A 17541-nucleotide genomic window follows, 5' to 3' on the forward strand; every position below is an offset into this window, starting at 1 on the left:
TGACAGGAAGAGAATTTGTTCCGGAGGCACAGTGGCTGGATCTGCCCTCTGGCTCTGATAATAACTAGCTGTGTGACTGTATGCAACTCACTTGACTACTCTGATTCTCAATAACCTCTTTTCTCCTCCACTAGCCTCCTTTGAAAACAGGATTACTGGGTTGTAGGGAGTGTCTCTACCATAAGGCCAACAACAGTATAAATACTACATCTAAAATTTATTGACTCACTCATCTTATATTAATTAATACAAAGCTAAGCATTTTACATACATTATCTTATTTATTCCTCACAATACCGCTATGGAAAAGATACTATTGTCCACTATGGAGATGAGAAAACTGGGAGTAAAAGAGATAAAATAACTTGTCCAAGGTCACAGGGAGTAAGTGACAGATCTAGGTCTCAAACCCTGGACTGGACAAGCCCTGTGCTTGGCATATCATAGATGCTCAATAAGTATTTGTTGAATAAATGTGGGATGTATGAACCATAACGGAGGCATAACATGCCACATGCTCACATAGGACCATGTACTTCTTGGCAGCACTTACCACACACTTTACAATTGTGTCTATTTGCATGGGGCACAATTTGCTCAGAAGGTAACAAGTAAGAGAATAAATGAAGTGGTGGAAATATTGGATGAACAAAGAGGGTTGAGGAGACAGTGGGTCTTGAAAATCAGAAAAATGTTTATAGTTTTATTGGATTTGAGGCCATAGAAAACTATTTCGAATTGGGGAGCAAAATGATGAAAAGTTAGGAAAAATTAGTCTGATAGGGTATGCAGGACAGGGAGATAACTAGGCATAGAGAGCAGGAAACACAGACACACTCAGAGGCTGATAGTGAAAACACAAGGCACAAATATTCCTTGTCCTTGCTCTATTTAGGCATTTTTCAAGTTCTTTTAGTAAATCATTAGTTTATATATCTGTCTTTTACCCTACACTCTAAGCTCTTTTAAATCAAAATCTTCATTATTTCTCACACCCCAGTGCCTACAACAATGCTGGGCATTGTGAATGAATGGATGGGACACAGTTTTTAAAAAAGTAAAACAATTTTAGTGACTAACCAGTTACAGGATATAAGAAATTCAGAGTTAAGGATGACTTTTGAACTTGTGGGTCTAAGGAAAGGAAATGTGGCCATATTAATCACATCTTTTTATTTTCTGTATTTCTGACTCTTTCTGAGGCCTTATTGATCCTGGAAGGATGCCCCTCTCAGGGTTAGCCAATTCCTAGAGATAGTAAAAGACTAAACTCACTTGTGAGCACGCCGTTTATGCAAACTAACTAATTCAGAGCCCACCTCTCTACCACGTCCTCTGTGGGCCACTATTTCCCTGCTCTAATCATCTCAGGGCCAGGTACTAGACAACTAGGGACAACTTTGGTACCTCTCGTGTGGGGCTGTGTGATGTGGCATGCCTCCTCCTCTCGAGAACAGTAACAAACCATCTTTTCAATGACAATCATCTCCTGATGTTGGCCTCATCATCCTGAATAATAAAACCTACATCTTAAAACAGCAGCTTAGTGGAAAGAACATGGATTTTGGAAACACACAGGCTCGGGTTCAAACTCATGGTCGATACTGACATGCTGTGGTACCTAGGAAAATTTACTAGACCTTTCAGAGATTCATCTCCTACAATTGTAAAATGGGGATAATAAAATTTGCTTTGTAGGGGAGGTTGTGGTGAGGATCTGGTGTACAGGGGACTTTTAGTTCATAATACGTATTATTGATAAGAAGGGAATGCCACCAAAGGAGCAAAAAATGTTGGGAGAATAGGATCTCAGGTGGTCAGCAGCGTTGTTTTATTTTTTCACAGCATCTGGTGGTAAAGGCCTACCCTGATTAGCAAAGAGCAAGCCAGTTTGCCAAATAATTGAGTGCTTATTTTGAAAGCCTGGAGTGCCTGTTCCTAGGGTTGATCTCACCAGTTATACTTTATTCTCTAATGCATTTAGCACAGTATAGAAGAACACAGTGTCGCATGAGTGGTTATTTGTTTTTCAATGAAATAACCAATTTAACCACAATTACTGTATTTGTTAAGTGGTTGCCTCAGAAATATAAAGACAGAGCTAGTCTAACTCTATAACTGTTTTCTTATTTCCTCCATCTTCTCAGATTTTAGCTCTGACATCAGGCAGCTCTAAGAGTAGGTAGAAAAGTTCTACTAATTATTTTGATTGGTAGAACTCTTGAGCTGGAGGGAGACAGATCTCCTTCAGGATGCCTTACAAGTCTAGATCAAGAGGGAAAGGCTATCTTACAATAAATAATTTGGGCTAGACTTCTAAGCCTTCCTTATAAAGGTGGGATCTGCATTTGGAATATGAAAGAAATAGAAATGCATTATAGTATATAACACAGTGATAAAGAATGGGTGTATGAGGTGGCATCTGGCCCACAGATGTATTTTATTTGGGAAATACAATGTGTTTTAAAAATGAGCCAATATTTTAAAATTCAATTTCACTTAAAATCCAGATTTTTGTTTCTTTTGAAGAACTGGCAAATGTAAGACACTGGGCCACCCACATTCTCCCATGGCAAGAGTCACCTGGAGCTGAGTGGTGACTGATCCCTTCGGAAGGCCTGCACCCTTCAGTTTGTAAGAGGCACCACTACCCCGTATCATTTCCCCATAACAGACACTGGATTTCATCAATTTATCATCATGATTGTACGAAGTTTTACTTGTGGCAGAGAGCTATTTCTCTATGCCCATCTCTCTGTCAAAGGAATTCAATCCTAGAGTACAAAAGCTGAAAGAAAAACTTCTCTGTGAGAGTAAAGAAAATATTTATTTGCCCAGTCTGTTTATTCATTTATGCTATCTGACTCCTTTTGGTATTTGAGTTTTGACCCTTGATATAGCAAAGAGAACATAGACAAGAATCCTGAGACCTGAGTTCAGTTCTGGTTTAGGGCATAATTGTGGACAAGACCGTATCTAATACTCTCTCTAAAACATTTAACAAGTTAATATGACGAATAGCCAACTGTTTGTAAAATTACACAGAGAACTACATCACCTGAGATGTTAAAACTATTGGCAAAGAGTTCACTGTCAAGAAAAACATGTAACAAAGGCAAACTTAGAGTTGATGAATTTTAGATTCTATGATTATTTTGCTAAGACAAAGCTATCTTGTTGCATGGTGGTTTTTTCTCTATTAAAATCAGTTTTATGTGTTAGTGTTGAGGCTGTCTTTTACCTTGCTTTGCAGATAGAGTAAAGAAATCATTGGGCTCAGGGAAGTGTTCATCACTTGTCACAACTGCCTTTTTTCCATCTGGGTTTAATGTCAATTTTTTTCACCTAAGCTATTCCAACTCTTTACTTACCAAGTCTTTTTATCTCAAAGTGAAAACATTTTGCCTGACTTTTTCCAGCCTTAAAATTCTCATGAAATTATAATGAAGGAAGAAAGTCTAACCTAGACAATTTCTTTTATGCTGCTGGAAGGGATTGTGAGCTTCAATAATGAACAGTTCTTAAGAATGACAAACATTTCTAAAAGAAAATACAAATTTATTTTTACAACTTTAATATTAGTTTTAGAAGAACTTCACTTACAAGTAGATAAATTCCAATTTAATATAGAACTAGTTCAGTCAGTCATGAATGTATCGACTAAACTAGTTGGTAATTTTGTGTAGTTTTACGGTTTGTTAATTAGTTCACTTATTCATGAAACTAATGTGATATAGGCATCATTCGAATAATTCAGGATATAAAGATAAATAAAGCGCGTGTTCAAAACGCTATACCTGTGAGCAGAAAATGGCAAATATTCAAATGTAGTTTAGACTGAAAAGGTTCTTTATAAATTCAATAAATGTTAATTGAAAACTTACTATGTTCTAGTCATAGTAAGTAAGCAAAGGGGATTCACTAGCATTTGAGACAGATGTAAACTCTGTCCACACAGCGATTATATTCTACTGAAAGAGACAGCCAACAAACACATATAATAATTTCAGATTGTGATTAATGATTTGAAGAAAATAGGTTACTGCAGTAAGGACATTGATTTTAGATAGAGGGTTCAGGGAAGAGCTGAGGGTGAAATTTAAGCTAAGATGCTAAAAAAAAAAAAAAAAAAGGAACCAAACAATTCTGCAGCTCCCAAAGCCAAAGGGGTTAAAGAAAAAAAAAAAAAAAAAAGGAACCAAAAAATTCCAAGTAAAGAGATTAACAAATGTAAAAACTAGAGTAAGTAGAAAAGTTGTATAAAATGAGGATAGGGAGGTAGGATGTGGGGGCGAATCAAGAAGGCAGATCTCTCTTTAGATACATGCACTTAGGAAAGGCCATGTGAGGACACAGTGAGAAGGTGTCCATGTACAAGCTAGAAGAAAGATCTTTCTATTTTTTAAGTCTTCAGTATTTTGTTATGGCAGCCAGCATAGACTTATACTATGTTTAAAACAAATAAAATAACAACTACTGTATTGTTGGGTATACAGCATATGTAAATACCACACATATGACAACTACAGCATAAAGAGTTGGGGAGTGGTAAGTGAAACTATAGAGTTGAATGCTCGTTATATTCTACCTGAAGTTTAATAATATATGCTCTAAGTTGACTGAAAAGTTTAGGATTTATATTGTAATTCCTAAAGAAATCATTTAAAAATGTAAAAAAAAAAAAAAAAAAAAAAAAAAAAAATGATGCCTAAAAGGTAAATAGAGAAATGAAATTCTGAAAATTGAAAAATATTCAATTAATACAAAAGAAAGTAAGTAAAGGGGAGATAGAGAAAAAAATAACAGAAGAGATCACGGAAAATAAATAACAAAATGGAAGACCTAAATCCAATCATACATTAAATATAGATAGTTTAAATACTCCCCCGAAAATCAGAGATTATAAAACTGTAGAGAAAAGCTAGACCCAACAATATGCTGTGTATAAAAGATGCATTTACATAGACTGGGAGAGAGAAAATGGCTGTTTAGCTAATGGTGCTGTGAGTGAAGGTAAAGAACAAAAGATGGATTGGTGATATACATTTTGGAGTTAGAATCAATAGGATTTCCTAATGGATTGGGTGTGGGCAGAGAGGAGAAAGGAGGAGTTAAGAATTAATCCTAATTTTCTGGCTTTAATAAAAATATAAATGATGGTGCTCTTTACTAAGCAGAAGACAAATAATGGAGGATCACCTTAGGGAGTATATCAGTTGCCACAGTCAGAAAACCGGGAATAATTCTTCACTCCTTCCTCCCCCTGCTTCCTTAACATCTAATCTACCTTTCCCATTGATAGCAATGATATCTTTCAAAAACCTTGATCTCTCTCTATTCTGCATACTCATATCCACTCCATCGGGAAATCCTGTTGGCTCTATATCCAAAATCTGACCACTTTTTAGCAGCTCCATTGCCATCATCCTATCTCTCAGATAGATTGCTGACTCTTTCTGGTCACCCTGCATCCATCTACCCCACTCCCACCCCAGAGTTTATTCCCAACATAGCAGGCAACAGCCAGAAAGATCCTGTAAAAACTTACATCATATCTCTCTTGCACTCGTTATTTTCCAGTGGCTTTCCATTTCATTCAGAGTAAAAGCCAAAATTCATACAGTGGCTAATAAGATAGCCCCCATTACTTCTTTGAACTTATGCCCTACAGCTCTCATTTTGGTTCATTCTGCTCTATCTCTGTGGTCTCTTTGCTATTTCTGTAATACCCCAGGCAAGCAACCCCCTCAGGATTTTGCACTGGTTGTTCTCCTGTTTTGGTATATTCTTCCTCCAGGTTTTCTTCCCTTCCTTGTTGCTTGTTTGAATGTCACTTCAATGAGGTCTACCCAGACTGCCTTATTTAAAATTGCAAGTTGCTCACCAGAATCAAAAACTTTCATCCTCTATTATTTTTAACAACTTATACCATAAAATTATTTATTGCTTTATCACTTTATTGTGGATTTTCTGTCTCCTCTTATTAGAATGTAAGCTTGACAAGGGGACAGACTTTTGGAGAGGGGACAGAAGAGGCCGTTTTATTCACTGCCTTTTCCTCACTCAGAACAGTACCTTGAACATAGTAGGCACTCAACAAATACTGGCTGTGTAAATAAAGATCACTCAAAGAATTTGGACTTTATTTTACAGATAACTGGAGAGCTATCAAGAATAAAAAGGCCATATCTATGTTTTAGAAAGATTGCTTCAGTTGCAAATTTTGGAGAGGGTATTGTGGACTGAAAGTCTGTGTCCTCCCTGCCCCCGAAATTCATACACTGAAATCTTAACCACCAGTACAATGGTATTGGGAGGTGGAGCCTTAGGGAGGTGAAGCCTTAGGGGAGTGATGAGGTCACGAGAGTGTAGTTTTCCTGAATGAGATTAGTGCCCTGTAAGAGTCTGACGGAGCCCAGAGTTCAGCCAAGTGATGATATGAGAAGATGGCCCTCTGCAACCTGGGAGAGGGTTCTCACCGGAACCTGACGATGCTGACACACTGATCTAGACTTCCATCTTCTAGAACTGTGAGAAAGAAATTTCTGTTTTATTTCATCCACTCAGTCTATGGTACTTACAGTAGCCCCAACTGACTAAGACATAGGAGTTCGAAGGGAAAAAAATAGAAGCAAGAAGGTAATTAGCGATGCAGGAATCTAGGTGGGATACAAAAAAATACAGTGAAAGCCTGTGCAGGACGAGAGAACAGAGACGCATTTGTTTATGTAGAGCTGGTCTTTTTACCCATGAAGTCATTCCAGTTAGCTAATGTGAAATGCTGGGGACACACCTACATCTATACAAAGATCCTGTCAATACTGATATAAGTTCCTCTCGTGACCTTAAAAGCCTGCCAATTGTATTTGCTTCAAAACACTTGAAAAGAAAGTCACACTAACTGACGGACAATAACTCATTCTCAAGGGAATCTACAAGAGAACTCTAAGAGAAACTCAGAAATGCAGACCCACAAAAGTCTGATCCAGTTGTGGAAAGATCCCGAGCTTTCAGGAGCTGACTTGGGTTTGAATCAAGGCTCTCCTACTTATAACTGTAGACCTTAATCAAGTTACCTTACTGTTCTGTTCATTCTTTTCTATTCATTTATTAGTAAAATTGACATAATAACAATGACCACATAGACATGCTGTGAAAATAAAATGAAATACTGAATCTTAATAGGGCCTAAAAGTGTTTGGCACTTAACAGATAATCCTAGTATGCTGTAGGGACAGTACAATCTACTATTATGTGCTACAATAAATTATAATTATCAGTTTTATATCCAACTTTCCCATAAGATAATAAGGTACTAGAGGATAGGAATCATGTGATAATATTCTTGCTTGGCCCCGAGTAATCACAAGTGAATGAATCACTATCTACATAACCTGTACAGCACTGTGTACACTGCAAACTCTTCAAACACCCACTTCTAGAAGACTGACCGTCTTCCTGAGGCTAACTCTAGACTGGCAATAAGGGAAGAGGCATATAGGTACTTACAATGCACAAATCTTAAAGTTGCAAGAGCACATAGCATCTTGCTACATTGTGATCCTGTGGCTCAAGCTCATGAATTTAAATTCTAGGTTCAAACAATTCAAAAGTAACCCTCCACCCTAAGTGATTATTACAGAAAGCCAATGCCACCATAGATGCAGCTTAGAAATTTGTCTTAGCCTCCCTCCCCTTACACATCCCCCAATAAAACTGACTTTGAGTAAGACAGAGAAGGGTGCTTGGAGAGGAGGATGGCCAAGTTCCAGATGGAATTAAGCTCCAGCATCTGGATGAAGTGAATGCATGGGTTGGTGACCTGTGGAAAAAGTCTGGACAAAAATCAATAGATTTTTGCACGACTGTTCTAGAGAGAGCATTGATAAGCACGAGACGATCCTTGATGGGTGCTTGACTTATGCAACTGAAATCAATCATCCATGGGATATGGGTATGTGTTTTTCTAAGAGGAAATAACTATCAGAGAGAGGCACATGCTTGAGATAAGTAAAAAATGAGTCCAAATCTCAGTCAGATGAAACAGCAAGGTTCCTGAGCCAGAAAAGATCCTATCCCATTTTTTTCTTCATCCTGAAGTTAACCAGATGGACACATTTTTAAAGCACCAATCTATTCACATTTTTGGAAAGAAGGACCTGCTTTGTGATGGAAGATCATATTTAAATGAGACAAAATATCTATTTTTCAAATCTAGAGTTTAGATCCTGTTTTCATTTTTTTTTCTTTCTTCTTTCTCTTCCTTTACTTTCTTTTTCACCTGCTTTCTCCACTCTTCTGTTTTAGATGGTGTATTTATGACTGTATGTTTAGAATATACTATGGAGAATGTAATAAGGGAACGGACACTTTCAGACATGGCATGTGAGAGATGCTGTGCATATGAAACAAAATATAAATTATGTAACTTCCTCTTATAGTGTCCTATATGACAACAGTTTATTATTACAAAACCAGAGATCAGAATTCACAAAAGAATAAATGAGAATAAGGAAATGAAAAAGAAAGGAGAATTGCAAGAGAACCATGGGAAAAGGCCATTGACAGTGTGCATCAGTAATCTCTCCAGGCCTGTGCTTGCTACTCTGAGTTTCAATTACTCATCTGTAAAACATGAACAATAACTGTTCCTATCTCACAGGGGTTTTGAGAGGATTAAATGAGACAGTATATGAAAAGCTTTTGGAATGAAGACTGGGAATAAGCCTTCAAAATAAATATTAGACAGTGTGATTATTATGAATATCATTCAAAGATTAACAAGATTATACATACAGATCCTTCTCATTAATAAACACACTCAGTAAGGTGCAATTATTGTTTTTATTATTACCATTATTATTGCTATTCTTATTTTCTCTATTTTATAGGTGGTTTCTGTTTCTTTGCTTGGCCTCTCTGAACTGATGATTTAGTGGACAGTCTATTTTGTTCTTGATTCAGATTTGGCCCAATTATGCTGGCTTTTAGATTTCCTAAGAATTCACTCTCTGTAGGCCATGAATCAATCATGCCTCATTAACATGTCCAAGGAAACTACACATGTAGAATTGCTCAAACTGGACCTCCAAAAGCAGCTCAATTGGTCGATGGTGTATAAAAAACTAACTAGATAAAGGCCAATAATTCCCATGACTCCTATGGAAAATCATCATGGATTTTTATGAAATTTTTATGACAAAAAAGGTTAAATTTTTTATTTAAATTCGGGCTCAGTAAAGAAGAATAACCAATTCTCCTCTACAAAGATACGTCATAACATTTGGGTGAAGATGGATTATATCCATAGCAACAGAGCAAACTTAGAGCCAAATACTGGGGAAAGCATTTCTAGACTGAAACAGATGTTCAATTTGCATACTAAGTCTCTGAAAACCTGTTGATAGACAGCTTCATGGACAATGCATCCAGCATGAAGATTGGGTTTACTGGATTATTATCCTTGTTAAAAAAGTCTTTGGGTTGTGTCATCTATGAGTTCTGGATCTGCTAAGGGTGATTACACCATGATGCAGGGGTGCAAACGGCTATATTTCAGATATGGGTTTTCAGTGTGTCACAGAAAGTGAATAGATATGTAACTTGAAAGTTGTATGAATACACAACACTAGTTTAAATAGGAGAATGTAAAGCTCTATATGTACCTTAGGCATATAGCGATATCTTCTCAACTTTTCTGGTTATTAAGCACTGGTTATTAAGAGCATTCAGAGGTTATTTATTTTATACTCACTGAGTTTCCCTACTAGGCAATGAGCTCCTTAAAATCAGGAACTGATGGGAGTCTAATTCATTTAATTCATCTCTGTAGCCTGCTGCAAGAGCAGCGGCAGAGAACATCCTCTTTGAAGCCATCCATTCACCTACGTTTCCACTGACTTTGAAAGAGAATTTGAGGCAGGTAAGTATAAAACAGCGATACACTAAGAAATGAAAACTTATGGTTATTTGCATCCCCATCCAGCTTTGGATCAGATCATTTATAATTTGACTGAACATTTAGAAGAGTTGGTGGGATAATCAGACCACAAACAAATGATTTCAATATAACATAGTAAATGTGAGGTTGGGTAATTGAGGCTGTCTCGTTTTCTCTTGCCTTCCACATTTAACTCCCCCAAGGCTTACCAATCTCTTGACCTCAATTCTTAGTCGTCACTACCGCTATCCTCATTCAAGCCCTCATGGCTTTTTATCTGTGGACTAACCTACTAAAATTGGTCTCCCTGCCTCCAGCCATGTGCCTTCAGGCCTTCTTCCCTACTACTGTGAGCCAGACAGATATCTGAGCATGCCTGTCCATCCTTCCAACCTTTCACTGGTTCCCCTTGGTCTCGGTCTACTAGACAAAGTTCAATTCCTTAGCGTGCTTTACAGGGAATTCTTATGATGTGGTCCCTGCCCAGCTTCCTAATTTTTATTGTAAGTCATTCTTCTAAGAAAAGTTTATACCACAGCTGAAATTCTGGACTATTTGCAATTACCCTCAAATATGCCTTGTTATTTTCACTCCATGTCTTTGTTCCCACGCCAGTTCTCCTGCCTCAAAGAGTATTCCTACACTTCTTCGCCTGGTTTGTTCTTATTTCTCTTTTAAGGCTCAGCTCAAATTCCTTTTCCCCTGCAAAGAGTTCCCTGACCCAGCTTTGCGCCAACTCTGTGCCTTGTACCTCTGGTATAGTGCTCATCTCACCTTTCTGGATCTTCTGCCTTCTCTATTAGACAATGGCAAGCACTAAACAAATTTTAATCAAACTCCTTCTAAGAACCAGGCAGTGAGCTGGATACAAAGAGATGACTTGGCCCTTATCTTTAAAGAGCTCACAGATTTCTGGAAAAGACAGATTTGTAAACCAATAATAATAATAATAGAATGTGATAAGAAGTGAAGTTGTGTCTTAAAGGACAAGTAAAATTATCAAGGGGGTAAAGAACTCTCCAAGAAGGAAAATAAGCATATACAAAGGCGTGGAATAACATAAGCCATGAGGAAGCTGTGAGTAGGGCAGTGTAGCTTTAGTGACAAGGTCATGTGTGGGACTGGAGGGGGTACACCACAGAGGGAATGATATGTACAGAAAACTATCTGAACTATGTCCTAAGGGCTATGGGGAACCACTGAAGGATCTGGGCTGGAGAATAACATGGTCCTTTTCACAAAGGGCAATACCACTCCCTCTGCCATGAGAAAAATGGATTGTTGTCTGAAAGAGAGATGAGAAGATGGGTTAGTCATCATCGCCTGAACCAACATTTATTCATTTGGCAAATGTATGCTGCATATGCACCATATGTTAGGCCATACACTAAGAAAAGTTAATTCTTCTGATTTAAGATTCTGAAACTCTTCCAGATACTCTGTATATGGGTAGTGTGACAAAATGAGCTAGTCAAGGGTGTAAAAACGTTAAAGACCATAATGAAAAAGTGCCAACTTACCAATTTTCCAGTAACACTCTGCCCACCTTCATTCAGCCAGAACCCAGGAACCATGGCTGAGAAATAAGGGCCCCAGACGCCTGGTACAAAAATTGGGTCTTTGCTGATCTGGAAAGAAAGGAGCAATATATACAAAAATATTGACCTTCAGGGCTAGAAGGAGTCTTCTCCTCCTCCCATCTGATGTTCCTATGACCATGGAATTCAGCTTCTTATTAAATACCTTTTATGGTAGGCAAGTCGCTCCCTCCAAAGGAAGGGCATGACTTCGTCTTTGGGAACCTTTCTGATTAATTCATTTAGTTGCCAGGGTAGCGAAAGAAACTGATAAGGTTTTTCCTTGCTGGCTCCCTCTCTGTGGTAGACTGATTGCACAAATGGTCCCCATTTTCCACCAGTCCCTGTATCCACCCCTTTTGCAATGGGACCGTGCAGCAGCAACTCTCATTGAGAGATAGGGTGCCCACTCTTGAATCTGGGTCAGCTTTGTGACTTGTTTTGGCCAAAAAAAAAAAGAGATGAAAATGACACTGTGCCAGTTTTCCAGGCCTAGGCATCAAGAGGCCTCTGTGCTTCTCTACTCTTCTTGCTCCTCTGCCTTTGCAACAGGAATATGCCCAGGCTAGCCTGCTAAATGGAAAGACATGCAACAGAGCTGAGTCAGCCCACTTGTTGCAGGTGGTGCTTCACATATATGAGAGGGCCCAAACAAGATCAGCAAACGACCAGCAGCTAACAAGCCCAGGTCACCAGAATCACCTAGCCATCTGATAACTTGTAAATAAAAATACCAAGATTTTGTGCTTGTTTGTTACCTAGCACTTCTGTGATAATATATAAGTGATACATTCTCTTCTTTCTACAAATACTCACTAGCCATCTAATAACATCACCCTTTTTAGGTGCTGGGAACACAGAGGTGAATCAGAATACTTGTCTTTAAGAAGCTATCCATCTAGAAGGAGCTCCATAAGTAAACAGACCAATAGAATACAATGTGGTCCATGAGATGGTGGAGATAAACATAAAATGTTGTAGGGGGCACAGAAAGTGATGAGTAAAATGGTCCAGCGGTGGTTTCCTAGAGAATGAGACATACACTTAGACTTACAGGATTTAGCCAGATAAAGTGGAATGGGCATTCCGGGTTAAGAAAAGAGCTGGAACAAAGCCATGTAGGTGAGAGGGAGGTGCTCTTAGTATTCAAGATGCCACAACTTTTTTTTTAAATAGCAGACCATAGAAGTTCTCTTAGGTGTTAAGAAAATATATCAAGAGATGAGCCAGAACAGACAAGGATGTGTTCACTCATCTAGAATGACATATACTTCTCATCCATCTAGAAGAGATGGATGCTGAAGTCATATTTGTGGTTATGGAAAGGTGTCATTAGCAGGTGGGGAGGAAAAGGGAGTACAAGCACACAAGTTCTGCTCCTGCATGTCTTGAGGCTAGGCAGAGACTCTATTCATTCATTTATTCTACAAATATTTATTCAGCCCTTCTTACATGTTCAGTCCTGTACCAAGTTCTGGGGATACAGAAATGAACTGAATGTCCACAATTTCTGCCCTCATGAAATTTACAGTCCAACATTTCAGCACAGGGACGAACCTTCTTTAAATGTCTTGACCTCAACTATTCTGCCTCCCTTTTCACTGAACTAGAAGGATTTCCAACCCTCAGACAGGAAGGAGTTAAGGCAAGGAAACTACACAACATTTTCAACTTTAAATGTTGTTGAATAAAAATAATTTATAAAAAAGGGACATTTGACACCTAAAACAGGAAGAACAATCTCTGGGAGAAAAAAAGACAGGCTTCTGTAAGAAAAGACAATTCCGCTTACATTGACATATCCTCTCCTGTCCTTATTGGTTCAACAGATGTTTCCTGAATTCCTATTGTGATGTGCGTCTGTGCCAGGCACTGGGACTAAATGGTAAACAAAAGAGCACAGTCACTGCTCTCCTGGAGCCTGAAGACTAGGTGATCAACCATTTAGAATCGGGCAGGATTCTTCTAGGTTTAGCACTGTAAGTCCTGTGCTCTGGAAAACCCTTCTGTCTTATGCAAACTGGGACAATTAATTGGTCACCCTGAGACAGACATTAATCAAATCACAACAGAAATGTGTAATTACAAACTGCAGTGAGCAAGCCAAAAATCAAAAGCTACTATAAATGTGAGGTACCTAATCATAAAAATCCTCCAACAATCATGTCATTCCCCCCATCTGGGAATTGAGGAAACTGAGGCCCAGAAAGAGTACCTTCTGTAAGATCACCTGGCCAGAAAATGGCAACTGGGAACAGAATCCAGACAGGACTGTGACTCAGCCATGCTCTCTCCTCTGCTCTTCACAAGTGTATCAGGGAAAACTTGTCAAAAGTCTTTTGCAAATGAAGATTCCCTAACCTACTTGTGTTCGAGGCCAGGAGGCTTGTGCAGTTTGAGTGAGTCTATGTTGGTACTAATGGCTCTTGCTTCCTGCCCTGAAAGGCAAATGAAAGATTCAAATCGTAGCCTAAAAACAAGACCATATTTTTGGCTAAGCCAAATATAGAACCTGTAGAGTGTGGTGCCTGCCTGCTTTGTAGTTTTATAACTTTGGGCATGCTATTTAACTCTGACTGGGAAGACAGAGGTGGGATAAAAAAAAAATTACAACAAAACATGCCAAGTGCTACAGTAAGATAGGAAAGGAGGATAGTAGGAGCCAAAACTGCCTGGGTGGAAAGTGAGCATTTTAAGAGATGCCCACATTGGAGCTAGGCCTCGAAGGAGGAATAAGCATTTCCTTAGGGAGAGAGGGAGGGCATCCCAGAAGGAAAAGGGTTGTGTGGGCAAGGCTCAGAGTCACGAAGCTGTACAAAGCATCTTGATTTTCATGAGGGCTTAAAGTTCTGCATTTTACCTTACATAAATAATCATAAGGTCTGAAGGATAGGCATATTTTTTGCATCAATAGACCCTATTGCTTATTGAAAAATCAATTTTTGAAAAGCTATGGCTGGGGGAAAAAAACCTCAGTGAAACCACCCTCTATGTCAGGCAATAATAATAAGAAATGGTAATGTAGAATTAAAAATAATGAGAAGAAATAATAAGACAGTAATCATTAACAGTTACTGGTGCTTATTATGTGCTAAAGACCCTTCTAGGCTCTTTATAGATACTGTCACATTTACTAATCATGACACTCCAATGAGATGGGTCCTATTATTATACTTACTCCATAAATGATTTTACTGCATAAAATCTAAGTGGAAGGAGGTCAAACAGCTAGTAAACAGCAGAGGAGTAATTTCAAGATATAAGTTATGAACCACCAATTTATTTCCCTCTCTAGAACTTCTCCTTATCTGTAAAATAAATAAAATTGGACCAGAGATGTTTAATATCTGTTTTGTCTTTGAGATCCTCTAAATTGCCATGAAGTTGAGTCATTCTCCTCCAGCTGGCCATTTAGAGCTCTCCAGCAAGCTATTTCAATACAGACTCTGCCCTCGCATGGCCTAGGGGTCAAGGGGTTGCACTGGGTGGTCTCTTTGGGTTTCTCTAAGTACCCACTTTGCTCCCTTATTCTTCTAGCCTGTGGCCAAGATTATCTGGGGCTCTCTCGACTGTCTACTTCATGGATTATATTTAATGGCTGTTTTACTATATTAGCTGAGTAAATATTCAGCAAATACTTACTGAATATACACTGAGTTCAAACTACTGTTTCAAACATGAAAAGACATAGAAAGATGGGCATCAGAGCCACAGAAGTCCTCCTGAAGTCTACAATCCAGCAGGTGCTGGAGTGCGGAATGGGCTGGTGGGGCGTAACTCAGGCATCAAGAGACTTGTGAGTGTCCATTTGCATTCAGGCTTACAATTACCCTGACAGTGTGTGGAGTCAAATCTAGGCAGACCATTTCCAGCTGAAGAGACAGGCTGGGAATAGGGAGTGGGGTGTCAGCAAAATGCCCAGGATCACCAGGATCAGAAGTGGTAGAGCAGGGATTAGAAGCCTCTCTCCATGTGCTCCTGCCTCATTTCATGTCTGTCCCAAGCTGGCTCCATTAGTGGACGCCACTGGCTGAGCTTCACCTCAGGCTCTGGTACTGTCAGCCGAGTTTCCCTGCAGCGATAAAGCCCAGATGCCTGCTTATACCTCCTTGGGGGAGAGACGACTGGGCTCAGAGCAGGGAGCTACCCCAGCACCACCCCATCATCCCGAGGTTGGCCTAAGCCTCGGGCAGGGACAGGAGGCAGGCTCCAGGCGCCAGTGGTCCTGGGAGGGAACAGGAGGTTTTGTTTTGAGTGCCTCCAGCCAGGTTGGGAATTTTAGAGGGTAGCCACAAGCATGTGTGGGACTGAGTATTTCCGTGGTGGCTCATCTCTCCTTCCAAATGGACTGTGCTATCAACTTACTAGAAAAAAAAAAAAGAGAGAGAAACATTTATACACATTCCAGCCAGCTCCCAACTCACTACACAGTAGAAAAAAAGAGCAAAAAAGAGCATAGAGAATTCTGTTTATGAATGGGGGCTCTAAACATTCCCCTCTAGTTTTGCACTTCTCAGATTAAATTGTAATGAGTTGCTTGCCTCTCCTACAAAACAGTGGGGAACCACGTCTTCTTATCTTAAAGGCAGTGAACATGGTTTAGTAATAAGAGCATAGACTTTGGTGTCAGACAAACCTGGGTTTCAATTCTGATTAGGACATCTATTAGCCATGTGTCTCTGAGTCTCATCTATAAATGGGGATAACCTCATCTATCATAGCATTTTATACAAGGCCTAAGTGGAAAAATATATTATGACAATCCTAGGACATAAAATGCTCTTAAGAAACATGAAACAACGTATGGTTTAATTCTATTCTTTTTTGGAACGGTGGAAATATCTGGAACCCGATGTCCTGGGTTCAGGTTCAGCCTCTACCCCCTTATTACCTCTTCCTTTGATAGGCTCTTCTTCCTCTTCCCACCTGGATTCTCTCATCTATGTTCATCTCACTCATCACATCTCCTGGTGGCAGCCCATCCAGTCTCATGTGTGTAATGACAATTTTTATGTTGTCGAGTCCCAAATTTTTATCCCAAACTCAGGACTTGCTTTTGAGTTCCAGATTGGACATCTGACCTGACTGTCTACCAACACGTCCAAAATAGAACTTGCCCTTCTTCCTCCCAGGGCTATTCTTGCTCCAGGGTCCCTGTCTCAATGAATAGTACCCTATTTACCCAACCATCAGGATACCATTCTTGACTTCTTGACTTATTCATCTCTCTCCTCTACCCATGTATTGTCAACTCTATTTTTCAAACACAAGCTGTTCTATTTCTCTTCATCAGTCCAGTCCTTTATCACCTCTTGCTTTGATTATTACAACAGTGATCAAACTAGTAACCCTACCTCAAATATTGTATTCCACCCTGCACCCTCACAAGCCCCACTCAGAGACTCCAACTTCTATACTCCCAACACAATAAACTTTCCAATACACGAAACTAATCATATCATTTCCCTATTTAAATTCTTTCGATGTTCCCCATATGAGACTGTTCTGATTCGGCTTTTATCAATTTGTCTGGCACGTGTTATCATTTCCCTGTCCTTTGCCCCCATTATTTTTTTCTGCAACAAGCCCATCGCAGCCTAGAAATTCCCCAAGTGTGCCATTTTCTTTCTCGTCTCTTCATCCTCATAAATTCTCCTCCCTCTGTCTAAAAGGCATTCTTTCTCACTTGCCCCTAAATAACACATGTCCTTTTATAATGCTCAGGTCAAAATTACCTGCTCTGGAAAAAAAAAAAAATTACCTGATCTGGGAAGCGTTCTCTAAACCCTGATTTCTACTCCAAAGCTAGGTTAGGTACCCTTCCCTGCATCTTCCCTTCACTCTCTGTACTTCCATACTGTCGGCTGAAATAACACATGCTACGTGTGAAAGTGTACTTACCTATATCTATAAATACCTACGTAGCATGTACTTAATATATAATATACATGTAATATCCCTTTGTAAACTAAATCACCACACAAATGCAGGGCATGGCTAAAATTAGTATTAACACAACAACAC

General features: G+C 39.1%; 1 protein-coding gene across 7 annotated transcripts in view; it reads right to left on the reverse strand.

Moving 5' to 3' along the window:
• The window catches only part of FGGY (FGGY carbohydrate kinase domain containing), a 374083-nt gene that overhangs the window by 117173 nt on the left and 239369 nt on the right, over positions 1-17541 (reverse strand). For 6 of the 7 annotated variants that reach the window (XM_011377062.1, XM_023521508.1, XM_011377061.2 and 3 more), the window contains one exon: positions 11461-11568. The exons of the other annotated variant lie outside the window; for it this stretch is intronic. In XM_011377062.1, the coding sequence (XP_011375364.1) occupies positions 11461-11568 (108 nt within the window). The remainder of the gene's footprint in view (positions 1-11460; positions 11569-17541) is intronic. 7 annotated transcript variants of the gene reach the window in all.

The sequence above is a fragment of the Pteropus vampyrus genome, unplaced genomic scaffold (genome assembly GCF_000151845.1).
Source record: "Pteropus vampyrus isolate Shadow unplaced genomic scaffold, Pvam_2.0 Scaffold305, whole genome shotgun sequence".
Taxonomy (NCBI): domain Eukaryota; kingdom Metazoa; phylum Chordata; class Mammalia; order Chiroptera; family Pteropodidae; genus Pteropus; species Pteropus vampyrus.